General features: G+C 51.6%; 1 protein-coding gene across 9 annotated transcripts in view; it reads left to right on the forward strand.

The window, feature by feature from the left end:
• The window catches only part of DAAM2 (dishevelled associated activator of morphogenesis 2), a 136,194-nt gene extending 109,158 nt beyond the window's left edge, over positions 1-27,036 (forward strand). For 5 of the 9 annotated variants that reach the window (XM_061398081.1, XM_061398082.1, XM_061398083.1 and 2 more), the window contains 13 exons: positions 117-416; positions 4,900-5,007; positions 7,295-7,321; positions 8,354-8,460; positions 9,614-9,698; positions 15,717-15,823; positions 15,937-16,025; positions 19,693-19,861; positions 20,257-20,364; positions 21,242-21,302; positions 22,474-22,605; positions 23,628-23,798; positions 23,996-27,036. In XM_061398081.1, coding sequence (XP_061254065.1) covers positions 117-416; positions 4,900-5,007; positions 7,295-7,321; positions 8,354-8,460; positions 9,614-9,698; positions 15,717-15,823; positions 15,937-16,025; positions 19,693-19,861; positions 20,257-20,364; positions 21,242-21,302; positions 22,474-22,605; positions 23,628-23,798; positions 23,996-24,217 — 1,686 coding nt within the window. In that variant the 3' untranslated portion in view covers positions 24,218-27,036. The remainder of the gene's footprint in view (positions 1-116; positions 417-4,899; positions 5,008-7,294; positions 7,322-8,353; positions 8,461-9,613; positions 9,699-15,716; positions 15,824-15,936; positions 16,026-19,692; positions 19,862-20,256; positions 20,365-21,241; positions 21,303-22,473; positions 22,606-23,627; positions 23,799-23,995) is intronic. The other 4 variants (XM_061398086.1, XM_061398089.1, XM_061398088.1 and 1 more) reach the window with 1 other exon arrangement.
• Positions 27,037-27,064: the final 28 nt, after the last annotated feature.

Genomic DNA, 27,064 nt, shown 5'->3' on the forward strand with positions numbered 1-27,064 from the left:
GACTTCGGGGTCTAGTCTAGAGGGAGAATAGAGTAAGGGAAGACACAGTGATTGAGGACTTGAAAGGCATCCTCGTTGATGGCTTTGTCTTCCTGATGTCTCTGTTTTCCCCACAGACAGGACCTGTATCTTCCCCACCTCCCCCTGGGGGCCCACTTACCTTGTCTTCCTCCATGACAAACAACGACCTGCCTCCACCCCCGCCCCCTCTTCCGTTCGCCTGCTGCCCCCCACCGCCACCCCCTCCTCTGCCCCCCGGGGGGCCTCCAACTCCCCCCGGCGCCCCACCTTGCTTCAGCATGGGGATGCCCCTCCCCCCAGACCCCTTCCCCAGCAGTGATGTCCCACTCAGGAAGAAGTGTGTCCCCCAGCCTTCACACCCACTGAAGTCCTTCAACTGGGTCAAGCTGAATGAGGTGAGTAACAAGGAAGATATCTATCGGATCCCTTCTACAGGTCGGGGCAGTCAACCATAGATCCACAGCCTGCTGTTTGCAGATCTCCATGGCGAATGCTTTCTTTGGTAGGGGTAAGGGTAGACACAGTGGATGCAGAAGAGGGGGTTGTAGATGACAGGCTGTCTGTTGGGAAGAGCACAGGGAGGAGACGGTTTGGCCTGTGGTGATGCTCACATTGGCAGAGCCACCTACAAACAGAATATGAGTGTGCTGAGGGTTCCTGGAGTAATGTAGGGCCAGTCAAGTGTGCTTTATAGACAAGAGCTTGGCTAGAATGTTAAGGATAGGGTTGATTTGAGGAAAAGGGTGGAACATATAGGTGAAGATCTTTGGCCAAGGTCTGGAGAAGGCAATAGCAACCCACTCCAGTACTCTTGCCTGGAAAATCACATGGACGGAGGAGCCTGGTGGACTGCAGTCCATGGGGTCACGACTGAGCGACTTCACTTTCACTTTTCACTTTCATGCATTGGAGAAGGAAATGGCAACCCACTCCAGTGTTCTTGCTTGGAGAATCCCAGGGACGGGGGAGCCTGGTGGGCTGCCGTCTATGGGGTCGCACAGAGTCGGACACGACTGAAGCGATTTAGCAGCAGCAGCAGAGATGATCAAGACCAGTGTGTACAAAGGACTGAAATGATGAAGCTATGACAGGCTAACAGGAAAAAGACAATGAAGAGTTTGATGTCAAGGTACAGCCACTTTGACATCCTCTTAGGGGAAGGTGCATGCACTGGCTACTTCTCTAGACTGCTCAGCAGTGAGAGGTCCTCATGAATATTATCCACTAAGAACCTCTCATCCCAGGCTGACATGTGGGACTTGATTCCTCTGTTGGATTCTCATGAGTGTAGAGATGCCCTGGGTCACGTTGGACCTCTCATATTGAAGGCCAGTCCCAGCCTGGTCCAAGCCCTGCTCTGGTTCTGTGCTACGTCCTCTTGCAAGGACCAGTGGCTTCATCCTTGAGGTAAATGTTGAGTTAGCCGAAGACTTTGTTTGGGTTTTTCCATATCAACATGGAAAAACCCAAACAAACTTTTTTGCCAACCGAATAAATACAGTAGGTTTCCCTGGTGGCTCAGATGGTAAAGAATCTGCCTGCAACGCAGGAGACCCAGGTTTGATCCCTGGGTCAGGAAGAAACCCCAGAGAGGGGAATGGCTACCCACTGTAGTATTCTTTCCTGCAGAATTCCATGGATAGAGGAGGCTGGTGGGCTACAGTCCATGGGGCCTCAAAGAGTTGGACACAACTGAGCAACTTTCACTTCAGTGACACAAGGGAACTGGCCTCCGTTAGCCTGGCCCATTCACACTGCAAAAACAGTTTGGAACTGGGGCCAGTGAATGCCCTCTGACCTTGTTGTATAGACCAGGGACTAACTCTTGGGGAAATCATTACTCTGAGCTAAAATTAGCTCAAATGGAGACTTAAGTGGGAGGAGACACAGTTTGCTAAGTAGATGGTAAGCTATTTGCTAGGTGCCTTCTCTTGGTGGTAGACCAGCTAGCCCATCAGTCTGAGCTGTGCTTTATTTAAAGCTTTCTGTTGTGGTGGGGAGGGGGCTGTGATGGATAATAACAAAAGGTGAGACATAACATTGCCCTGAAAGAGCTTTGGATCTGGCAAATTAGGAAATGTGTCCAAGGAACTACCTTGAGGTCCTGGGGATGGGTTGAAGGAATGGTTCTAACTTCTAATCAAATCAGGTTTGGCTCAAACTAACTGTGTGGTCTGCAGAAATCATTCATTTTGTACCTGTTTGCTCATCTGCGAGATGATCTCTGATTCCTTTTACCTGTGGTTTTGTCATCTAAGTGGAAAGAAAGACAAAGTATGAATATAGCCCATCCATCACTCAGTCCTGGAGTTCTGCTGTAGAGCCACCTCTAGCAGCACTTTGAAGCAATATCGTTAAAGTCTGTGACAACTGCATCACACAGTTGTGCCCTGTCGTTGCTTCTCCGTGGTCTTGAGACCAGCCAGAAAGACCAGCTGCATATGAGCGGGCAAGTGGTTCTGCAGAACCAAAGGCTGTAGGCTGTGTAGAAATGTTCGTTGTTCACGATCAGAAGTAGTATTTTTAAGTTGCTATTAAAAAAAGAATTTTGCTTTTGCCTCCCATGCTTGCAATTTACAGTTTTGATCATGTAATGAAGGATTGATTAGGCATCTCCACAATTAAGAAAGACAGATAAGGCATCTAATGTTTTTGTAATATTTTCACCTTAAAGAACTTTGTGCTGAGGAGTTTCTCTGGGATCTAGCAATAATAAAGTCTATATCAATTCCTCAGGGACCTAGAGATGGCCAGAGTCTCGATCCTAGACTGGGAAGTCCAGGTTTGATGCAACACGTGTTGAGGAGCTCTTGCAGGGTGTGGGGAGTGGGGGGCTTTGCATCATATTTGTCATCCCAGCCCCAAGCTTTTAATTGCGTGACTAAATTCAGGTCATCTCATCATGTGGGCTTTGATTTCCCAATCTGTAACATGCGGGTGATTATGATAACTAGATGAAAAAGGTTGTTTTGAGGATTGACTTAATACATGCAAAGTGATTGACACATAGAAAGCCTTTAAAATAAGAATAGCAGATGAGTTACTATGAGTGTGACTACCACGCGTGCTGTACGTGTGCTCTCTCCCTTAACCCTCACTCCAGCTCCATCAGGTAAACGTGAGTGAGGCTCAGTTTCCTTTCATGGGATGGGGGAAGAGAAGAGAACCCCTCTGTTTGCCAACTGCCCCACTTAGAGGCTGTGTGACCCCAGATGCTCAAGGGAAACATACTTTCTTGAGCAAGATTCCCTGGCTTGTAAAGGGTGTCCCTAGAGGGGCAGAAGTTTCAGGGATCTGGACTGGAAGTGGTGAAGTCTTGGCCAGAGCAGTGTGAAGATCAAATTTGAGAATGATTGTGTGACAGGGACACTTTGGGGTGGCATGGCGTTTAGGATGTGGAAGATGTTAGGAAGAAATGTATGAGTCTCTGGCCCCAGCCCTCAACTCCACCTTCACAGAGCATCCTAGGTTCTCCTGGTAACCACGGGGCAGGGGCAGTGTTTGGGGACCAGTGAAGGGGAGCTGGGTCCTCAGCCTGTTGACTCATGGAAATGTTTCCCCATGCTGACCCGCCCTCCCTGCCTTTCCCGCTCCAGTTCTCCTTCCCATCTACTCTGTGCCTCCCACGTACCCCATCTGAGAGCCTGGCTCCTCTCCCCGGTCCTCTACCCCACACGTGCTCCTGTACACATACGTGCCCACCCACCCACCCACCCACACACACACACACACACAGAGTGGTGGTTTCTGCCATGAAAAGAATGTGTCTGTGTTGGGTTTGGCCAGTTGCCTGCATCCCTTGCTGCTCCGAGCTTCCCAGCCCAGCATTCCACGAGAGGGTCCCTGGCCTTAGGAAGGCCGCAGGAATGTCCCCACTTTCCCCCTCCCGCTCTGGCCTTGCCTCCCCTTTTCAGAGTTTAAGAAAATAAAAGTGAGTGAAAGGTATGTTTCTCTCTCTGAGCCTTGCTGAGGGGTGATGGAGAGAGGAGGCGGCAGTGGCATTAGGAAGGTTCCCGGCTGCCCCGCAGGCAGAGAGGTGGGGGAGGTTCTGTTTTAAAGGGCAGCAAAGCTTGGGGAGAGGCGAGGGGTCCTAGGCGGGGGCCTCTTGACTCGGCTTCTAAGCCATTATTGGGATGTTACAAGACCACTAGGGCATTCCTGGCATGGGTACCAGATCTTGTCCAGAACCCCAGAGTGGGGTTCAGTGCAAGGATCCTACCCAGAGGTGGACATTGCCTCAGCTGAGAGACCTTGGAATATAACCCTGGGCCCATTCCAGTCTCGAGGGATGAGACGGCCTGTGGCCATCAGGAACTCGTGGCAGAGTCTTCCTGGCTGGGGCAGTCACTAGCAGGGCCAGGATGGCCCGGCCTCTGCCATTTGTCCACTTTCTGGGCATCTGGGCAAGTGGGAGGAAGACCCCCTGGGAGAGAAGACGACCGTCTGGGACACAGGAAATGCAGGCAGCCCTGGGGACTTGAGGATCCCCGAGTGTGTGGGGGCACTCTTCCTGCCGTCACTGCAGCCACCCCGACCTTGCGGGGAGACGTCCTCTGAGAACACTGGCTTGGTTTTTTTTCTGGAAGGAGTTTCATAGCCCTCTTTCATGCTTGCCCACCCGTTACTCCAGCACTACCGTTGATTTTTGGGGCATGCTGACATATGGCCCCAGGTGAAGAGGAGGAGTGGTCTCTCGTCTCTCCCCTGGAGCGGAGTGTTGAAGGGGGGGCACAGGGAGGAATCACCCCCTTCTGAAGGCCTGGGAGCCTGGCTGCCAGCTTCTGTGTTCCTGGAGGACAGGCGGGGTCGGGGGTACCAGCATCTCCATCACGAAGGAGCCGAGTCAACCACGGCCTCCTCCCTCCCCGTGAATCTCAGGAACGTGTCCCTGGCACCATATGGAATGAGATTGATGACATGAAGGTGTTTCGGATTCTAGACCTCGAGGACTTTGAAAAAATGTTTTCAGCTTATCAGAGGCATCAGGTAAGACCCTGCCTGCTCTGGTGTCTTGAGTCTTGACCTCCAGTTGTGACTTGACGCCACCCCTTGAACTCGACCCTCAGCCCCTCCTTGCCTCTCTTCCTCCCTCCCAAATACACTGACTGATTTTATTCTTTATCAGGTACCATGTTCTTTCTGGGACATGAATTGGGGGGGAGGGGTGCGGTGCACAGGGGAAGCATCCCACTGTATTAGTTTGTATCTGCCCATCACGGGATGACGTAATATGATGTCCGTTTCTCTCCTTGGTCTTGGAGCCCTGGAGGCGGAGTAGCAGGGCCAGGCCACTGCGGACCTTATTCTTTTTCTGGCCTGGGACCTAGGAATTATACCTACAAGGCATGATCACTTTTCAGTCGCTTTTTCCACTCTGCTGTCATATCCTGACACTCCCATGAGCAGAGGATGTTGTATCAAGGATGGTGGCGCTGCTCCAGGTCACACTGAGGGGTTGAAGCTGGGTGGGGCAGGCCAGGAGAGGCCCTGGGCTTTGCTCTGAGGATGCTGTGCAGAGGTGGACCAGCAAGCCTGCTCTTCCCGAGGCAGGACAGGGAGTGGAGTGGATAGCAGGATGCAGGGCCAACCCGAGGCGGTAACTGCTGGGATGACCACAAATGCCGATTCTTCCATCTCACCCTCCCATGAGTACGAGGGCCCAGGAATCTGCACAGCAGAGCTGGGGCCTTCCTCGGAGGTCCAGTGTGGGAAGAGGCCTCAGAGCCTCTGCTTTCGCTCTGGCCCTCCTCCCAGGGTTTGTTTATTCTCCGGGCTGTGCTGTCTTCTTCCGTGTTTTCTCCACTGAGTCTGGGGTTCCAACCCCGAGGACGTCCCCCAGTGCCTGCAAGAAGGCTCTGAGCCCTCCTGGGTCTGCATGTCTCGGCCGATCTCCCCACTGCTTTCTGCCAAGCCCAGAGCCGCGGGTGACCCCTCCTGAGGGCAGATAGGACCGAGAGCACGGTGACAGCTCCGGGGCAGGGAGTGGGGACTAGCCAATAGCCAAAGGGCTGCGGTGGGGGTGGGGCTCTGGCCCTGCCTTAGGGTTCTAGAAAAACCCAACGGTTGTTCGTTTAGCTTAAATGTAGGTGCTCAGGGTGTCTGATTCTGTACCCCTAGTCCAGGAAGCACTTTTAGCCCTATGGACATGTCTGCCTGGCATGGCCCGAGCAGCCACTGCGGCCCGACTGGGGCTGGAAGAGGTTCTTTGGAGCATTTGCTGCTCCTGTGATCAGAGCTCCTGAGCGGGCACCAGGGAGGGACGCAGAGGATGTGCGGAGGGTGGTGGAGGATCAGGCCTGGCCTCCCTGCATTTTGAGAGTCTTCCTCCAGGCCAGGGTTCCAGCCTTGCCTGCCCAATCTCCAAGATCCTGGGGTAGGACCAGGGTGCGGTCCAGTAGGGAAGGCGGGACTTTGGGGTTTGGGACAAGCGGGGCCTGCCCCCATCCTACCCCCAGTTCGGGGATGGGGAAGAGTTAAGATGGACAGCGCCTTCTCTGAGCCCACTCAGTCTGTCACCCCATCTCAGAGCTGGGCTCACCCAGAGGACTATCACTCTGCAGGTCGCCCGGACTCTGGGGGATTGAATTCACAGCTGCAGAGCCAGAGAGATCCCAGAGGCTGCATTGCCTCTTTGGCCTCCTGTTTCTGTCTTGGGGTCCTGGGCACATGGGACAGGGACCGTCCTGTGCCCTTTGCCAGTCCTGAGTTGGTGACTTCAACCCCACCCAGGTGTGAGCTCTGCCCCCTCCACTTCCTTGGAAATCAAAGACAGACAGGGGGCAGAGGGCAAGGGACAAAGTTCAGGGATGTCTGCTTTCCTCTGTCTCAGTGAATGCGACATGCACATGCTTTCAGCTCAAGTTCAGTTGTGGTTGTGTCTACTCCCCTGTTTTGGAAGAATGAAGTCATGCAGGGGTACCAGGATGCTCTATGTAGGAGAGGGAAGAAGTGCAGTCAAAGCCTGGGGTGGGGCAGCTTGGGGGCCTGTCCGACGAGGAAGTGGTGGTCTCCCTGGGCGCGGGGCACACAGATGAGGCTGCCTGTCCTCTGCTTGGTCTGGCTTCTTTGTGAGTGCATGTCTGCTGGAAGCAGTTCCTGTTTAGTGCTCCCTGCAGTCTCCATCTCCAACCATGGGGGTCTCCCTTGGGGTGGCACAGACAGAGTAGATGCTTAGGGGTCCCCGTTCCTTTCCTACTACTCTTGGGTCCCCAAACCTCTTGGCTAACGTTGTGCATGTTTGATTCTCTATTGGCTGTGGCTGCTACCTGCCTAGGAGCTGATAACTAATCCTTCCCAGCAGGTGAGTCACTCTTGGGGCTCTGGACACTATAACTCTTAACCACTGTCCTGGGCTGCTGCCCTATACTGGGCTCAAAAGAGGGGGCTTGTCAATTCTACCTTCTGCCTTATTACTCATCTTAACAGGGTGGCATCAGGTTGGGTCCCCAAATAAAAAGTGGAAATGTAGGGAAAGGAGCTAATGTAAACAGACCCCTACCACAAGGGAGGTAAATGTCTACAGAAGTGAGGAGGAAGCTTCTAGGTCTGTTGTCTTACCCACAAGGCCCAAGGGGCTGTCCTATAAGACTGCACAGGTTGGGCACTGCACAATTCCAGGGGCACATTTCACAAAGGCAGTGATGTGGGTGGCAGCCCCTGGAGCATGTGCACGGAAGGACCTCCCAGGGGAGGAGCCAGCCTCCTGTCTACCTCATCAGGGGCCAAGAGAAGGCAAGAGGGGGGTCTTCGATTTCTTGGGAATTGCCTGCTAGAACCCCAGAGAAGAGAACTTTGCAAGGAATTGTGCCTCAGTTTCCCCACCTCTGAACTTGTGGATGCTCTCCACCCTGCGCACCTTGGGCAGCACCCAAAGTCCTCAGGGGTCCAGGAACCGTGGCCCTCTGGGGACTTGGAGCCAGCTTCTCACCATAAGATCGGGGCAGGGAGGGGGGAGGCTCTCTGGGCAGGGTGGGGGGAGTGGGGGTTGATTGTCTGGGACATGGCATGGATCAAATCCCACTGCCCACAGCCATAGGGATCAGTCACTCCCCCTCTAGCCTGCCCAGAGAAGGCAGTGTCTGAAAAGAGGTCTTCTCATTGCTCCCAACCCCTTCTAGCCCAGGCTAAAGTCCCAGAGCCTCGAATTAGAGTCAGATATTAACCGCCCTCCTTTCTCCTCAGTCTTGTTCTTTTGCTTTCTTTCTTCCGCTCACACCAGGAGCATTCTCTGGTTGGCACGGGGGTGGCTCATGGGCTGGGGTTGGGCGGTGGGCAGGAAGAGGACTGGGGGAAACACACACGTCAGCCTTGCCACTCGGCTTGTTGGTTACAGAAAGAGCTGGGCTCCACCGAGGACATCCACCTGGCCTCACGCAAGGTCAAAGAGCTGTCTGTCATTGACGGCCGGAGGGCACAGAACTGCATCATCCTTCTCTCCAAGTAGGTGTCCGCCCTGCCTCTGCAGCCCTGCTCCAGGGAACGTTGTGGGTGGGAAGGATGCGCCCCCAGAGAGTGGCGGCCTGGGCTGGGCCTAGAGAGGAAGATGAGGGAGCTGAGTGCCTGGGGAGAGAGGGACTGGCAGACAGATGGGGTGGTAGTGACCTCTGGGCTCCCCCCATCTCCCAGCTATCCCCTGGGAATGGCAGGGCGCTCCTGATCCAAGCATCCTCTCCCCGGAGCCCCCGCGGAGCAGCAGTGCAGACTCTGCAGACAGGAAACTGCCCCAGTCACGAGGCCCCTGACCTGCCTGGTCAGCGTCTGGCAGTGGCATTGCTCTAAGCCCGCAGAGGGCCCCGCTTGGCTTAGGCCACAGAGCAGCATGATGTCAGCCCCCAAGCATTTCCCGCGGCTGCAGAACAAACAGGGCAGTATCTGGGCTAACAGCCTAGCTTCTGTGCGGGGGCCTCCCGCCTGAGCTGGGGTCAGAGGGCACCGCCTCGCTTACTATTCTTAGTGCTGCCCTAGGACATCCATCCCCGCTTTCCTCCCACAGGGCCCCAGGGCTCAGTGTCTCCCCCCTCGATGGCAAGGGAGACTTCTGCTTCCCCAGGGCTCCCGATGGGTGTGCATCTGGAGGGCTGTGTGGATATGTGTGTGCGTGTTTGTGTGTGCACGTGCAGGGGTTGCTTCTCCCTCTCCCAGTGCTGGAACGGCTGTGTGGGCGCTGAGGGGCAGCTGTTCTGTCTTGAAGGAAGCAGGGGCCTGCCCCCTTAATGGCCTGCCCATGTTCCCATCCTCCCGTGGAGACGCTGCGGGTATTTCGGGCATGAGAAGGAGGATCAGAACTCTTTGTCCTGTCTCAGTCTACACTGAAGGTGGCCCTCTTCCTCCCAAACATCCCCATCAGTGAGGATGGAGACTCAAGCAAGAGACCAGAGTACTCACGTCGCTAATTAGGGACTAAAATATCTCAGGCTCAAGTTATAGAGGGAGCCAGGTGAGTTTCATGTCAAAGGTTTTACCGAGCAGGGAGTGCTCTCAAAGGTAAAGGAGAGAGAGGAGGCCCCGGTTCTGGCTTCAGAAGGAGGAGGCTTGGGGTCTGTCCTGGGCAGAGGGGCCAGGCCAGGCTGCTCAGGGTGGGGTTTTGCCATAGGTTGAAGCTGTCCAATGAGGAGATCCGGCAGGCCATCTTGAAGATGGATGAACAGGAGGACCTCGCTAAGGACATGCTGGAGCAGGTGAGGCCCCTGAAACTAGGGGGCAGCTGTATCCCTTCCCAATAGCCCCCAGGGAGGCTGAAACTCTTAGATGAAGGAGAAGTCAGGCTGGAGGAGCAAGGGAGAGGCTCATAGAAACTTCCTGAATCAACCTCTCTGAGAGGAGACCAGAACAGGCTACATCTTTTCAGGGGCTTGAGGCCCCTAGAAAGGAAACGTAAAGAGTGATTCCCCCATGAGTCTCAGGGCAAAGACAGTGGCCGCAGCCATGTGCTGCTGAGGGCTTCCCTGATGGCTCAGCAGGTGAGGAGCCCGCCTGCAATGTAGGAGACACAGGAGACACGGGTTAGCATCTCTTCCTCATCAGTCTGCTGTGTCCTTCAAGAGAAACCCAGAAACTACCAAACAAAGCCACAATTAGTTGGACATTAAAATTAAGAACTCTATTGAGCAAAAGGCACTATTACCAGAGTGAAAAGGCAAGCCAAGCTGTAGACCTTTGCGTTATGTATAGATCACAAAAATCTCATATTCAGAACACAGGACTTTACAAATCACTGAGAAAAATGACAAACAACCTAAAAATGAGCAAAAGATTCGAATAGATACTTCATAAAAGAGAATCTCTAAATGGTTCAATACCATCACTCATCAGAGAAAATATGGTAAAAGATGTTCAGTACTATTCCGTTCAGTTCAGTCGCTCAGTCATGTCCGACTCTTTGCAACCCCATGAATCGCAGCACGCCAGGCCTCCCTGTCCATCACCAACTCCCGGAGTTCACTCAGACTCACGTCCATCGAGTCGGTGATGCCATCCAGCCATCTCATCCTCTGTCGTCCCCTTCTCCTCCTGCCCCCAATCCCTCCCAGCATCAGAGTCTTTTCCAATGAGTCAACTCTTCGCATGAGGTGGCCAAAGTACTGGAGCTTCAGCTTTAGCATCATTCCTTCCAAAGAAATCCCAGGGCTGATCTCCTTCAGAATGGACTGGTTGGATCTCCTTGCAGTCCAAGGGACTCTCAAGTCTTCTCCAACACCACAGTTCAAAAGCATCAATTCTTCGGCACTCAGCTTTCTTCACAGTCCAACTCTCACATCCATACATGACCACAGGAAAAACCATAGCCTTGACTAGACAGACCTTTGTTGGAAAAGTAATGTCTCTGCTCTTCAATATGCTGTCTAGGTTGGTCATAACTTTCCTTCCAAGGAGTAAGCGTCTTTTAATTTCATGGCTTCAGTCACCATCTGCAGTGATTTTGGAGCCCCCCAAAATAAAGTCTGACACTGTTTCCCCATCTATTTCCCATGAAGTGATGGGACCAGAAGCCATGATCTTCGTTTTCTGAAAGTTGAGTTTTAAGCCAACTTTTTCACTCTCCTCTTTCACTTTCATCAAGAGGCTTTTGAGTTCCTCTTCACTTTCTGCCATAAGGGTGGTGTCATCTGCATATCTGAAGTTATTTATATTTCTCCCAGCAATCTTGATTCCAGATTGTGCTTCTTCTGGCCCAGCATTTCTCATGATGTACTCTGCATATAAGTTAAATAAACAGGGTGACAATATACAGCCTTGATGTACTCCTTTTCCTATTTGGAACCAGTCTATTGTTCCATGTCCAGTTCTAACTGTTGCTTCCTGACCTGCATACAAATTTCTCAAGAGGCAGATCAGGTGGTCTGGTATTCCCATCTCTTTCAGAATTTTCCACAGTTGATTGTGATCCACACAGTCAAAGGCTTTGGCATAGTCAATAAAGCAGAAATAGATGTTTTTCTGGAACTCTCTTGCTTTTTCAATGACCCAGCAGATGTTGGCAATTTGGTCTCTGGTTCCTCTGCCTTTTCTAAAACCAGCTTGAACATCTGGAAGTTCACAGTTCACATATTGCTAAAGCGTGGCTTGGAGAATTTTGAGCATTACTTTACTAGCGTGTGAGATGAGTGCAATTGTGCAGTAGTTTGAGCATTCTTTGGCATTGCCTTTCTTTGGAACAGAATGTAGTCCACTGGAGAAGGGAATGGCAAACCACTTCAGTATTCTTGCCTTGAAAACCCCATGAACAGTATGAAAAGGCAAAATGATAGGATACTGAAAGAGGAACTCCCCAGGTCAGTAGGTGCCCAATATGCTACTGGAGATCAGTGGAGAAATAACTCCAGAAAGAATGAAGGGATGGAGCCAAAGCAAAAACAATACCCAGTTGTGGATGTGACTGGTGATAGAAGCAAGGTCCGATGCTGTAAAGAGCAATATTGCATAGGAACCTGGAATGTCAGGTCCATGAATCAAGGCAAATTGGAAGTGGTCAAACAAGAGATGGCAAGAGTGAAAGTTGACATTCTAGGAATCAGTGAACTAAAATGGACTGGAATGGGTGAATTTAACTCAGATGACCATTATATCTACAACTGTGGGCAGGAATCCCTCAGAAGAAATGGAGTAGCCATCATGGTCAACAAAAGAGTTCGAAATGCAGTACTTGGATGCAATCTCAAAAACGACAAAATGATCTCTGTTCGTTTCCAAGGCAAACCATTCAATATCACAGTAATCCAAGTCTATGCCCCAACCAGTAACGCTGAAGAAGCTGAAGTTGAACGGTTCTATGAAGACCTACAAGACCTTTTAGAACTAACACCCAAAAAAGATGTCCTTTTCATTATAGGGGACTGGAATGCAAAAGTAGGAAGTCAAGAAACACCTGGGGTAACAGAATGAAGCAGGGCAAAGACTAGAGTTTTGCCAAGAAAATGCAAACACCCTCTTCCAACAACACAAGAGAAGACTCTACACATGGACATCACCAGATGGTCAACACTGAAGTCAGATTGATTATATTCTTTGCAGCCAAAGATGGAGAAGCTCTATACAGTCAACAAAAACAAGACCAGGAGCTGACTGGCTCAGATCATGAACTCCTTATTGCCAAATTCAGACTTAAATTGAAGAAAGTAGGGAAAACCATTAGACCATTCAGGTATGACCTAAATCAAATCCCTTATGATTATACAGTGGAAGTGAGAAATAGATTTAAGGGACTAGATCTGATAGATAGAGTGCCTGATGAACTGTGGACTGAGGTTTGTAACATGGTACAGGAGACAGGGATCAAGACCATCCCCATGGAAAAGAAATGCAAAAAAGCAAAATGGCTGTCTGGGGAGGCCTTACAAATAGCTGTGAAAAGAAGAGATGCGAAAAGCAAAGGAGAAAAGGAAAGATACAAGCATCTGAATGCAGAGTTCCAAAGAATAGCAAGAAGAGATAAGAAAGCCTTCCTCAGCGATCAATGCAAAGAAATAGAGGAAAACAACAGAATGGGAAAGACTAGAGATCTCTTCAAGAAAATTAGAGACACCAAGGGAACATTTTATGCACAGATGGGCTCGATAAAGGACAGAAATGGTATGGACCTAACAGAAGCAGAAGATATTAAGAAAAGATGGCAAGAATACACAGAAGAACTGTAGAAAAAGAGCTTCATGACCCAGATAATCATGATGGTGTGATCACTCACCTAGAGCCAGATATCCTGGAATGTGAAATCAAGTGGGCCTTAGAAAGCATCATTATAAACAAACCTAGTGGAGGTGATGGAATTCCAGTTGAGCTATTTCAAATCCTGAAAGTTGATGCTGTGAAAGTGCTGCACTCAATATGCCAACAAATTTGGAGAACTCAGCAGTGGCCACAGGACTGGAAAAGGTCAGTTTTCATTCCAATCCCAAAGAAAGGCAATGCCAAAGAATGCTCAATACTGTTAGTCATCAGAGAAACACAGTAAGTCACAGTGAGGGTGAACCAGCCACCCGCTTAAACAGCTACAACTGGAAAGGCCAACAGTGTGAGCTGTTGGCAAGGATGTGAAGCAACTGGAACTCTCATTTGGTAAAACCATTTTGGAAACCGATTTAGCAGTACACACACCTATTCTGTTTCCCAGAAATCCCACTGGGTACAAATACTGACTATAGGAATATTTATAACTATTTATAAAACCCTCAAACTGTGAAGAGCCCAACTGTCCATCAATAGGAAAGTGAATAGATTGTTATATATTCTCACAATAGAATAATGGTCAGCAATGAATGGGCTTTCCTGGAAGCTCAGATGGTAAAGAATCTGCCGCCAATGCAGGAGTCCTGGGTTCAATCCCTGGGTCAGGAAGATCTCCTGCAGAAGGGAATGCAGCCCACTCCAGCATTCTTGCCTGGGAAATCCCATGGACAGAGGAGCCTGGTGGGCTACAGTCCATGGGGTCAACAAAGAGTCAAACATAACTGAGCAACTAACACTTTCACTTTTCACTTTCATCAATGAATAAAAAATGAATTACTAATACCTAAATGTGAATGAGTCTCAGACATTCTGTTCAGGGAAAGAAACCAGACCCCAGAAAGAGCACACAGCATCATTTGTTCAAGAATAAGTTCAAGAATAGCTGAATTTGGGACTTCCCTGGTGGTCTGGTGATTAAGACTCTGCACTTCCATTGCAGGGGGAAACAGGTTCAATCCCTGATCAGGGAACTAAGATCCCACATGCTGTGTGGCATGGCCAAAAAAAAAAAAAAAAAAAAGGCTAAATTTGATCTAAGGTGATAGAATTTAGTTGAGAGGCTATACTGGAGGAAGAGGTGGCTTTGCTTATTAAAGTAGCAGAGGGGAACTTTGCAGGGGATGAAAATCTTCTGTATCTTAATCTGGATGGTTCAATTAGTGGTTTTGTTGTTGTTATTCAGTCACTAAGTCGTGTTCAACTCTTTGCAACCCCATGGACTGCAACATGCCAGTCTTCTTTGCTCTTCACTATCTCCTGGAGTTTGTTCAAACTCATGTCCATTGAGTCAGTGATGCCATCCAACCATCTCATCCTCTGTTGCCCCCTTCTCCTTCTGCCCTCAGTCTTTCCCAGCATCAGGGTCTTTTCCAATAAGTCAGTTCTTCCCATCAGGTGGCCAAGAATTAAAGCTTCAGCATCAGTCCTTCCAATGAATTTTCAGGGTTTATTTGCTTTAAGATTGACTGATTTGACCTCCTTGCTGTCCATGGGACTCTCAAGATAGTTTTATCAAAATTCATTGAGTTGTACATTTAAAATGGATGCATTTTATTTTATGTAAATTATACCTCAATAAATTGATGGAGAAGACTCTTGAGAGTCCCTTGGACTGCAAGGAGATTCAATCAGTCCATCCTAAAGGAAATCAGTCCTGAATATTCATTGGAAGGACTGATGCAGAAGCTGAAACTCCAATACTTTGGCCACCTGATGCGAAGAATTGACTCATTTGAAAATGCTGATGCTGATGCTAGGAAAGATTGAAGGTGGGAGGAGAAGGAGATGATAGAGGATGAGATGGTTGGATGGCATCATCGATTCAATGGAGATGAGTTTGAGTAAACTCCAGGAGTTGGTGACGGACAGGGAGGCCTGGCATGCTACAGTCCATGGGGTCGCAGAGTCAGACACGACTGAGCAACTGAACTGAACTGAAATTGGTGGTAAATAATCTGCCTGCAAGAAAAAGATGGTAAAGAATCTTCCTGCAATGCAGGAGACCTGGGTTTGATCCCTGCGTTGGGCAGATCCCCTGGAGAAGGGAACGGCTACCCACTGCAGTATCCTTTCCTAGAGAATTCCATGGACAGAGGAGCATGGCGGGCTACAGTCCATGGGTTGCAAAGAGTCAAACACGACTAAGAGACTTTCACATACTTCAATCACGTTGGTTTAAAAAGAAAAAGCTCATTGAGCTGTACACTTAAGAACACTGTATGTAAGTTTACCATATGTAAGTTATAGCTCACTTTTAAAAAGTGAAAAAGAAGGAAAGAAGTCTGGAGCTGGGTGCCCTGAATCCCTTGGAGCAGATGAAACATAAACCACCCACACGAGGATGTGTCTCTCTGACAGAGCTGGGGGGGGGGTGCCCTTCTAATCTGAGCCTGGTCTGAGTGGGGGGGTTTCCATTGGCTGCACCCCCATGGCAGTCTCTCACCAGTATCCTGACTTTCAACTCCCCTTTGCAGCTCCTCAAGTTCATCCCGGAGAAGAGCGATGTTGACCTCCTGGAGGAGCACAAGCATGAGATCGAGCGGATGGCCCGCGCGGACCGCTTCCTCTATGAGATGAGCCGGTCAGAGCAGTGGGCATGGCAGGAGGCAGCGGGGGCGGGCAGGCCGAGGAAGGGGGTGGCTGGAGCTGGCCGGGACAGGGGCTGCCTCACCATGCAGCTTGCCCTGTCCACAGGATTGACCACTACCAGCAGCGGCTGCAGGCTCTCTTCTTCAAGAAGAAGTTCCAGGAGCGGCTGGCTGAGGCCAAGCCCAAAGTGGAAGGTATGGCCCAGGGCTGGGGAGCAAGCCCGGTGGGATGGGTGGGAGTCAATGGACAGGCACAGAGGGAAACTCCTTCCTTATTCTTGATGCACCCCCAAAACCAAGGCCAGGATGTGAATCTATGCTTTTTGTAGATATGGCGCTTGTGTATATGAGCACCTATGCCAGCCATGCACCCTGTTCCCTGGGCTCAGCATGCAGGCTCTTGAGGCCACGGACCTGCTGATATCTGCCCCAGCCTGGGATGGAAATGCTGAAAAAATGATGATAATAGTAAGCAACTGGCACCCTTCTTGGCATGGACTAACCCATCGTTACCCTGCTTGGGAGAGGTCCAAGGTGCAGAGAAGACCTCCAGACACATTATTTGAAGTGTGAGCTACTCAGAAAGTAGGGAACTTGGGTGAGGTGATCCCCAGAGGCACCTGATTTTCTGACCTGGGGAACTTCTCCCACCTATTTCGGGTGGAAACTTTGTAATTAGACAGGAAGCACAGGTCAAGCACCATGCGAAACACGGGGCGTGGATGGTCCCATTTGGGGGCCCTTCTCTCACCTCTCAGATGGATCTGTGTCAGTGGCCCGAGGCTGTGTTACTACTGGTGTTGGTGGAGCCGGGACTGGAATGCAGATGTCATTCTTCAGAATCCAGCCCTTCCCTCTTGTCCTGTCCCAGAGGGCGTGTGGAACTGCCTGGGGATGGCAGAGGATGGAGAGGCAGGGAGCCTGGGGGAAGGGCAGGTGGTCAGGAGGGTGGGCAGCCATGAGGGCCCCAGAGGAGAGAAGCAGGAGAGGCTGTGGGCCCCTCTGTGGCGAGAACAGGCTGAGCAGGTTGGAGACAGGCTGCGTCCTGGATGCTGGGGGGCAGGCTCGGGGCAGAGCAGAGCACGGGCCCCCTCTGCTGGACACCAGGCTGGCCCGCATGCCCTGGGAGGCCAGGTTCGGAGAATGGTCCTTCCTGGAGTTTGATGAGCTGCTTCGGGAGGACTCTGGGGGGTCAGGTGGGGCATGACAGAGCTCGAGGCTGACATTTTCTGTAATCTGGACACACACTCACGTGCACACTCACAAGGGGTCCTCAGGCTGTGTGATCACAGATAACACGTCTGAGCGGGAAGCCAAGGGTTGAGCAGCGTCGCTGCGGGGCTGTGGTCTGGAGGCATCTCCTGCCCTGCTGACGGGCAAGTCCTCACTTTTGTTCTGCTGCTGCCTGCCTCTGGGGCCTGAGGCAGGGACACCGAGGTTCAGCCCGAGACATGTGCTCAAATATTTGTGTGTCTTGGATCAGCGGAGCAATTGTGAGCAATGGCCTGCAGTTTGGTGCTGTGGAACCAGTTTAGCCACTGGGTAGATTTAATCTCAGATAATTCTGTTCCCAGGAGCTCACTCCTAAACTCTCCCTAAGAAACATTCCTGGGAAAGCTAAGATTTTGCCTGTCCCAGCTGGTTGATAAGCTGTTAACTCTCCTCCCTAGCATCCATCCATCCATCCATCCCCAGGCAGGGGTTTTGGGTCAATTTGCCAAAGTCAGTTCATCAAATCTGACAAATTTACCAATTGTCCTATGAATATATTCATGAACATAGTCTTCTTGTATATATTCTTCTTTTAAGTATGTTCATTGCTGAATATACCAAATTCACCAGTTCTTATTATGAACACATTTACTGAGTATAGTCAAGATGAATATGGCTTCACATGGAGATATATTCTTATGAATATATGTATGAATACATTATTCTTAGGAGTGTATCTAAAATGTCTGCATTGCATATGGCAGTTTTTCCCTTTATACTGATGCCCTTTAAATTCTTGTCATTTTCTGTTTTGTCAACATTGTAGCATTTTTAGGATTCCTCTGCAGATTTTTCAGATAGCATATCAATCTAAGAAAATCTACCACGACCAATATATGTTGCCAGAAACTTCCCAGGTGGCACTAGTGGTAAAGAACCCGCCTGCCAAGGCAGGAGACATAAGAGAGGCAGGTTCCATCCCTGGGTCGGGAAGATCCCCTGGAGGAGGGCGTGGCAACCCACTCCAGCATTCTTGCCTGGAGACTCCTACGGACAGAGGAGCCTGGCGGGCTACACTTCATAGGGTTGCACAGAGTCGGACACAACTGCAGGAATTTAGCACGCATGCATGCACTTAAACTCATTACTGAAACGTGCACTTTGAAAAAGTACACAAACCCTAAGAGTCCTAACTGATGAACCATCCCAAAGTGAATTCACCTGTATGAGCATATGCTGGTCTCTTGTTCAGCACTATGAATGTAAGGAACAGTGGGCTATTTATTTTCAGTGCTGCATTTTAGTCCATTGTATGAACATACCATAATGTATTTAACTAATCTAGATGTAATTTTAAAAAAAGGCAGACTAGGAACCACTCAATTACCTTTCAAGAGTAATGCCACTGTGACGTGGCATATGTTTGAGTTTAGAAGCCACTGACCAACCTACCTTCTCATTTTTTTTTTTTTACAGCTTTTTGACAGTTACTTAAACTGCTTTTGAAGAGTTTTGCATACTTTTAGTCAAATGGCTCTCATTTTAACTTCATAGCAGCATCTTAAGGAATGTTTAGTTTGGCAGAGGCCAAAATCATAATACAACGGCTTGGTCTTCTCATCACATTTAATAATCCAAAATCATATTCTTTAACCAGTAGCCAAATTTTCAGTGGAGGATTTGTGTCCCAATTGTGCATACCCACCATAAATACAGAATTGCTGAGGGAAGGGCCAAAACAGCCTATCAGAATGAAATACTGAAGTTTTGGTGACGGGTTAGCCTTAGATTGATTGTATTTCTAGCAAAGGTATCATTTAAGGCATTAGAGGGAAATTTTTAAATGTCTAAAGGTTGGAGAACATTTTAAAATGCTATTCAACAGGCTGTCACGTAACCTATTTAATCAAATCTAAGACACCATCAACTGCAAAGCATAACATTATAGAAGAAAAAATATGAGACTATTGCAATTGATGTTTTAATTTGACAGGGATTTTTTTTCCTTTCCAAAAAAATCAAAATACAGCCCTTCAAAAGAGGCAGAAATAGTCCCATAGTATGTAACATGCTGAAATTAAAAATTTTAATCACTAGGTTTATAAAAGTAAAGGACTTTCCTGGTGGCTCAGATAGTAAAGAGTCTGCCTACAATGCAGGAGACCCAGGTTACATCCCTGGTTGGGAAGTTCCCCTGGAGAAGGGAATGGCTGCCCACGCCAGTATTCTTGCCTGGAAAGTCCATGGACAGAGGAGCCTGGTGGGCTATAGTCCATAGGGTCACAAAAGAATCACTGAGCAACTAACGCTTTCACTTTAGAAAAGTAAAAGTATTATATTCTTGCATATATCCATAGGAAAGAAGCAGTAATCTTTATATGGAAGGAAGATACGTTCTCAAGTCTAGTCTTAGGAAATGTTGGCACATTTTGAGAAAGGGTTATGTGGTTGACTTGGCTTTTGGCGAGTTGGTCGGCTTCCCCTGGAGGCAGGCAGGTGTGGAGAAGATTGTCCTCTGGGACATGGGAATAGCCTCTGCCCCTCTGAAGCTGACACTTGACGACTCCTTTTCTGGATTCTGTGGTGGCACCATCCGAGGGTCCAGGAGCCCCGGCGTGTGCAGGGCTCTCACCTGTCCCTCCTCCCCCAGCCATCCTGCTGGCCTCCCGGGAGCTGATCCGCAGCAAGCGTCTAGCGCGGATGCTGGAGGTGGTCCTGGCCATCGGCAACTTCATGAACAAAGGGCAGCGTGGGGGTGCCTACGGGTTCCGGGTGGCCAGCCTCAACAAGATCGCTGACACCAAGTCCAGCATCGACAGGTGGGACCTCCCGGCTTCTGTCGCCTCTCTCTCACTCCGCCCTGGCCTCTCCCTTCTTCCCCCTCCCGTGCATACGTGCTGTTGCTTCGGTCAGGTCCAATTCTTTGCGACCCATGGACTGCGGCCCACCAGGCTCCTGTGTCCATGCGATTCTCCAGGCAAGAATAGTGGAGTGGGCTTGCCATTTTCTTCTCCAGGGATCTTCCCAACCCGGGGATCGAACTTGCATCTGCCTGCGTCTCCTGCATTGCAGGTGGATTCTTTACCCACTGAGCCACCGGGGAAGCCTTCCCAAAATAGGTCACAGCTCTCCCCTAACACCTCAGCCTAATTTCTGCCAGACCTTCATTCCCAATTCCCTTGGCCCCTGACCCTGACCTGACTTTCACCCACAGAAACATCTCTCTGCTCCATTACCTGATCATGATTCTGGAGAAGCACTTCCCTGACATCCTGAACATGCCGTCTGAGCTGCAGCACCTTCCAGAAGCCGCCAAAGTCAAGTGAGGGGACCCCTTGAGGCTTCCTTTCCCTGTGATCACGTACTCTGTCATCTAAATTTCCTCCTTCGGGGCTACTCCGGGCTGACTAGGAATGAACGGTGTCTCGGGGTTCGCTCTGGGAGAACCCAACAAGAGAAACTAGTAGTTGTCCTTTAGTCGCTAAGTCCTGTCCAACTCTTGCGACCCCATGGACGGTAGCCTGCCAGGCTCCTCTGTCCATGGGATTCTCCAGGCAAGACTACTGGAGTGGGTTGCCATTTCCTTCTCCAGAACAAAAGACACTATTTGCTCTCAAATCCTCATTTCAGAGATTCTCCCAGGAAACACAGTGGGGAGTGGGGAAGGGAGCCAGGGATGGGAAGAATGCCAACAGTGGAAGTGTTGCTAAGTCAGTTACCACTGCAGGCAATCAGAGCTTAATCCTGCCTGCAGAGCTGGGCGACAGCATGGGACACTCACTCTGCTTATCCCCCCAAACTGCAAAGGAGGTGAACCATCATCTCCAGTCAGTCCCTGGCTGAGGAGTTTTGGGGGGGCAATGACTCTGTGACCACCCCCCCCCCCAGAAAAAGTGCTCAGTGGTTGGAAGTCAGGGCTGCGCACTGGGATGGATGGTCCGAGGAGCTATTGGCTGGGGGCACCAAGGCCATCTGCTACAGGCAAGCAGTCAGTCCTAAACATATACAGGCTGATAGAAGCATCTCCAAGAGACGCACAATCAGAGCTCAGAGGGGATATGATTTGCCAGGGCCACATGTTAGTAGCAAAAGCAGAGCTGGAACCCAGGCCCACTGAGTCCCAAGGCCATTGGGGTTGACACTGCCCTGAACTAACCCCAGCTCCTCTCCCTCCCTTTGTCCCCTCCCCACCCCCCCAGCCTGGCAGAGCTGGAGAAGGAGGTGGGCAACCTCAGGAGGGGCCTCAGAGCAGTCGAGGTGGTGAGTACATGGTCTGTGCCCGCCTGGGTTTGAAGGGATGCTGCCTGGGTTGGCGGCTGCCTGTCACTGGGCCAGAGGGTGGAACCCCAGCTGCAGATCCCGTCAGAGGCATCTCTGTGACCCAAAACTCCTGGCGGGACAGACAGAACAGCTGGCACAACGTACACAGCCTCCAGCACAGAGTGGGCCCTCAGGAAAGGATAGCTGAATTATTCAAGGCTTAGATTTAGACTCCTGAATAGGAGACATCCATCCAAGACAGTGCAACCTGTCACCATAGAGGGGATGGGAATGAATGGCGAATTAGCCACATACTGAGGGATGGGCTGGGGAGGGAGGTGGGAGGGGGTTCAGGATGGGGGACACATGTACAGCCATGGCTGATTCATGTCAATGTATGGCAGAAACCACTACAGTATTGTAATTAGCCTCCAAGTAAATAAATTAAAAAAAAAAAAAGATTGATTCAGATGGATGGGAAAGAGGATCTGCAGGCTTTGGAAATGGCTCGTGGCAGGTATTACCCAGTGTGACATGGGGACCACTGTCGTCGTCCTATTCCCGCTCTAAGGGCTTCTCCGATGATATGCTGTCTCTGGCAACCAGTATGGGGTTGGCCCCTACACCCAGAAACTGGAGCGCCTTCTCATCTTCACCGTGTGGGGGTGGGTAGGCAGCTAAGGGAGTAACGGGTTTAGAGAAAGAAGTAGGAGAACCTTTTGTTGCCATTATGGTGGCAGGAGGGGGCACGCTTCCTAATTTATAGCTCTTTTAAGCACTACCCAAAATGTAGTCCATGGAGCAGCAGCATCGCATGGAGATTTGGAAATGCATCTCACACTTTAATCTGCACATGAATTGCCTGAGGGGCTTATTAAAATGCGGATTCTAATTCTGAGTGAGCCCGAGAACCTATTTCAGAGAAAACTTCACGGCGCTGGTCCCAGGACCTGGAGCAAGATGGCAGTGGGGAGGAGGGAAGGATCGAGGCAGGTGGACTGGCTAAGAGCTCACACTCTTCGCCACCCCTGGAATTGGAGGCTTGGGGTGTGCCCCTTCCTAAAGGCTCAGAGCCCTGCAGCCGGCAAGAAGGGTGGGGGATGGGGTGAGCCGGGACTCCTGACTCTCATCCTGGCACAGGTCTGACCAGCACTTGGCTCTCCCTCTTCAGGAGCTGGAATATCAGAAACGGCAGGTGCGAGATCCGAACGACAAGTTTGTGCCGGTCATGAGTGACTTCATCACGGTCTCCAGCTTCAGCTTCTCAGAGCTGGAGGACCAGCTCAATGAAGCCAGGGCCAAGGTAAGGGGGCCCCAAGCCTGCAGGCTGACCCCACCCCGACTCCTCTCCACCTGCATCACTCTGACCACAGAGGGCGCAGAGGGACACACCCAGAGGCACAGAGCTTTGAGAAAGCCTGTCCTCACTCCTGCAAGCAAAGCAACTCTGTTGTAAAAACTTTGATCCGCAACCAGTGTCAGGCACCTTGTTGAGCGTTTTCCACCATCTGCCTCACCACCCACCTTATGGGTCTGTTGAAGGGGTATTGTCCTATTCGACAGATGTGCGAGATCCGGCGAGGTTAAGTAACCTGCCAAAGGTTGTGCTAGACAGAGCTGGGTGAAGCCCGACTCCGGAGCCCAGCTTTGCTCTCAGTTGTTCTGCCTCTCCCGCAGGCATGCCCCTGGACCCCTGCTGCGAGGGTCGCATTGAGATGTGGGTCCTCATTCAGGGTCTGGGGTGGGGCCGAAGATTCAGCCTTCTAACCAGCTCTGGGAGATGCCCATGCTGCCAGTCCAAGGAGCATGCTTAAGAGTCATGAGGGCTGTCTTAGAGGGTTTTCAGCAGGTTGAATTAGAGACGTAGCTGTCAGTAAACAGTGCCGGGCACATGGCTAGCACCCTACATCAACTCATTTAACTCCCCCAACATCATGAAGTAGTCCTGTTATCCCCATTTTACAGATGAGGAAACTGAGGCACAGAGTGGTTAAACAACTAGCCCAATAACTAGATGATCTGACATCCTTTTGGGTTCTAACCAGGCAGGTCCTGGCCTGTGGATGTGCTTCCCTAGCTGTGTAGCTCCTCGTCCTGTACCTACACCCTAACAGACCCAGAGGTGGCTTGGGTCCCTCACCTCTGGCAGGTGTCAAGCCTTTCCTTCAGCCTTGCCCTTACCCCGGATGACAATGGGGATCTCCCCTCTCTAGTCCTGCCCCTCAGCCTAAGGTCCTCTACCTGGATGAGCTCTGCTCTGGCTGGAACCCACCTGCTCACTGGGCTCAGGCGGGGGACTCTCCATCAACCCTTCTCTCCCAACAGTTCTCCAAGGCCCTGATGCACTTTGGGGAGCAGGACAGCAAGATGCAGCCGGACGAGTTCTTCGGCATCTTTGACGCCTTCCTGCAGGCTTTCTCGGAGGCTCGGCAGGACCTGGAGGCCATGCGCAGGAAGAAAGAGGAGGAGGAGCGGAGGGCGCGCATGGAGGCCATGGTAAGGAAGCCGCCCCCGGCGTGTGGCTGGGCGTGTGCACCCGAGAGCGGCCGAGCCGGCGGGGGAGTGCGCACTGGGAGCGGGAGGCTCGGGGTGCCCCGGGAGCCAGGCGGCAGATGCAGCCCAGGCGTCAGTCACCCTGTGGCTGCCAGCCCCTCACCTTCCCTCCTCGCCTCCCCCTCCCCACCACCCACCAGCTGAAGGAGCAGCGGGAACGTGAGCGGTGGCAGCGGCAGCGGAAGGTGCACGCGGGCAGCGCGCTGGAGGAAGGCGGCGAGTTTGATGACCTGGTGTCGGCCCTGCGCTCCGGAGAAGTTTTCGACAAGGACTTGTGCAAACTCAAGCGCAGCCGCAAGCGATCAGGGAGCCAGGCCCTGGAAGCCACCCGGGAGCGGGCGATAAACAGGCTAAATTATTGACCTGAGGACTGGCCAGCAGCAGGAGACTGGGAGACAGGGATGGGTATCCCCTCCTCCCCCCGCAAGGGGGCGAGTGGTGGAGGTGCGAGAGTGATACTTAACGCGACGTGGTGCTGGGCTTAGAGCCCTGGACTGGGTCCTGGGGGCAGGGCTGTGTGTGGCAGGACCCTGGTGTCTCCCCACCTGAAGGGGTTTCCCTCATCTCCACTTCCCATTATTCTTCCTGCACCCCAGCCCCAGGGGTCACTCTCCTGAGGCTGACTTGGACATCCTTGGCCAGCCCCAGCTGAAGGGGCCCTGTTCCCCACCCTGCAGCATGGGCACCTGTGTGTTGGCACAGAGCTGTTCCTGATCTAGACTGGAGAGAGGTCCACAGACCATGTCCAGATTTCCCATGCTGTGGGGAGTTAACAGTGGGGTGGGGGCACCCAGGACCCCATCTCTCAAGAGTAGGGTTAATGGAACATTGATCTGGGGTGAAGTATCCTATCAAATGGAAGAGGCATTAGAGATGCCAGCTAGGTGTTCCAGAAAGAAGAAAATGCTGGGAGGATGCTGCGGGGACCAAGTTATCACGACAGGGTGGCAGTACCCATTTCCTAGATCACAAGTCCGCTGGCCCCTCTCTGGCATGTCATAAGTCTCTTTCCCTTCCCTCCTGCCATCTCCAGTCTACTAATCCAGAATTTCAAAATTCACCTTTGGGTTCCCATGATCGTGGCTCACTATCAGGCATTTGATGGATCTGGTAAGGGTTCAACAAAGACCCCATTCATCACCACACCCTGGATGCTAGGCACAGGGATCCCGGGACAGAACTCTTCCTTCCCCACCCAGACCTGGTATATCTTGACCGTTGTCTTGGAGACAGTGACCTCACATGTTGGCTGGGGGTTCCAGAGGCCAGTGCTTGAATGGCTAGGTTCACCCTAGAAGCTCCTGGGTCACCAGCATCACTCAGAGCCCACACTTCTCTTAACATCTGCAGTGACCTCCTGCTCTGTTCAGCCTGCACAGGGCTGCTTTAAACTGCCTGTATCTGGCTGAGGTTGGCCCTGGGCATTGGTGCCTGAGAAGGTCCCAAGGGCAAGAGCTTCCCCTCTGCCACCTCTAAGGGGGTATGAGGGCACCCCCCCCCCCCCACCATCAGCAGCATTCAGACGGGGCACAGCAGAGCAAGGCAGGAGAAGCCGGGGAGTACCCTGCCCAGGGGAGCCAATGGTGGAAACCTGAGGGGGTCCCACTCGCCCATTTCTGGTGCCTGATTTGGTCCACCTGACTTCCAGGGGGCCCATTCTGGTTCTCCTGTCCACTCTGACCTTCATTTTGTCCATCTAGAACTGTCCTCGTGGGGAAGGATGATGACTGGTATCTATAGTTTTCTCTTGTAAAAGGACAGAGGGTAAGCCCAACTCCAGCAAGGTTCATACTTTTAATACATTTCCTATCTCCTAGAATTAACCCCTCATCCTCAGTGTCAGAGACCTGCCTGACCCTCCCCCCACCCCACCGCCTCCCCCATCAACAGGCTCCCTGCCCTTCTGTCCTGCCCCCACTTCTGATTCTCACCTCTGACCTCCTCCAGCTCAGGGTTATTTCCAGTGGACAGACTGGTGGGCTGGGGCCCACTCTTCAGCTGCCTTTTCTGGGGGTGGAACCAGAGTAGCTGTGGGGTGGGGGAGAAACACAGGGTTGGTGAGCCCAGCACGTGTGTCGGTTCGAGGGGGAGGGACTGGAGTAAGTGTGAGTGTGGCGGGAACAGGTGTGAAAAGGCCACCAGAGTCCGTGTGAGGGCCAGGGGAAGGCCTCCAGGAAGGCTGGCTGCAGGGCAATGTGGCACCCACGAGCCCCCGCTGTTAAGAAGCTGGCGCTGGGATGATGGGAAGGTTGTGGCAGGGCCTCTTAAGGCCCTCCCCGAGACTGGCCAGGCCGGAGTCCACCTCACCCATGGGGGCAGGGAGGCCTCCCCTCCTATGCAGCAGGCCTGTCCAGATCCCAGCATTCCCACCCACCATGGAAGACTAGATACGCACCAGGAAAAAGAAGGGAGAACGGAAGCGTTTGGCAAGACACGTTGGGAATCACAGAAAAAGCACAGTTTGGTTTAACTGTTTACAGAGGACACGTATATTGTTCCAGGGCTCAGGCGTCTCACTTCTAAAGGTTTTTTGCCTTCTCTATTTATTATTTTCTAGATCTGGCCAGTGGCTCTGACACCAGACGCTGCTGTAGCCAGATGGCCAACAGTGCCTTGGACCGTGGACCATCGTGGCCGACTCAGCAAGAAGGGCAGGTGCCCTGGAGACGGCCGGGTTGGTCCTCGACACGCTACGTGTTTACGCCTGTTATATTTGTTCCTTGGTCATTCCCCCATGCCCTTCCTGCCCCGCCCCCCACCCCTGCGCCTGCCACCTATGAGTTAATTTCTCTAGCTGTCTTATGGTGTGTCCAGTGTAAAATTCCAATTAACCTGATGCAACCTGTCCCTTTCTCAGCAGCAGCACCCACCGCCCACCCTTTCCTCTCAGTGATGGAAGCAGGGTGTGTTTAGGGCAGCAGGAGGAGGAAATTCTCCAGGTGGATGGGGAAGGGTCTGATCCAGGCTTCACCCTCCCACTTTGCACCCAATGGAGGTGGAGGGGGGGGCATGGCCATCTCCCCGACCTGTACCACCTCCACACCAAAGCTGTTCCCACCAGCTCTTTCAGACGACAGATGAGGCTAATGTACAAAATCTGCAGTGTCCTTTTCGCCTGCACCTTTTTTATAAGAATATATTGTAATACTAAAAAATATTAAATCCGTACCACCCTCACCTAGCCTGCCTTGAAACCTGTGTCTCCTTCC

This window comes from Bos javanicus, chromosome 23 (genome assembly GCF_032452875.1).
Source record: "Bos javanicus breed banteng chromosome 23, ARS-OSU_banteng_1.0, whole genome shotgun sequence".
Taxonomy (NCBI): Eukaryota; Metazoa; Chordata; class Mammalia; order Artiodactyla; family Bovidae; genus Bos; species Bos javanicus.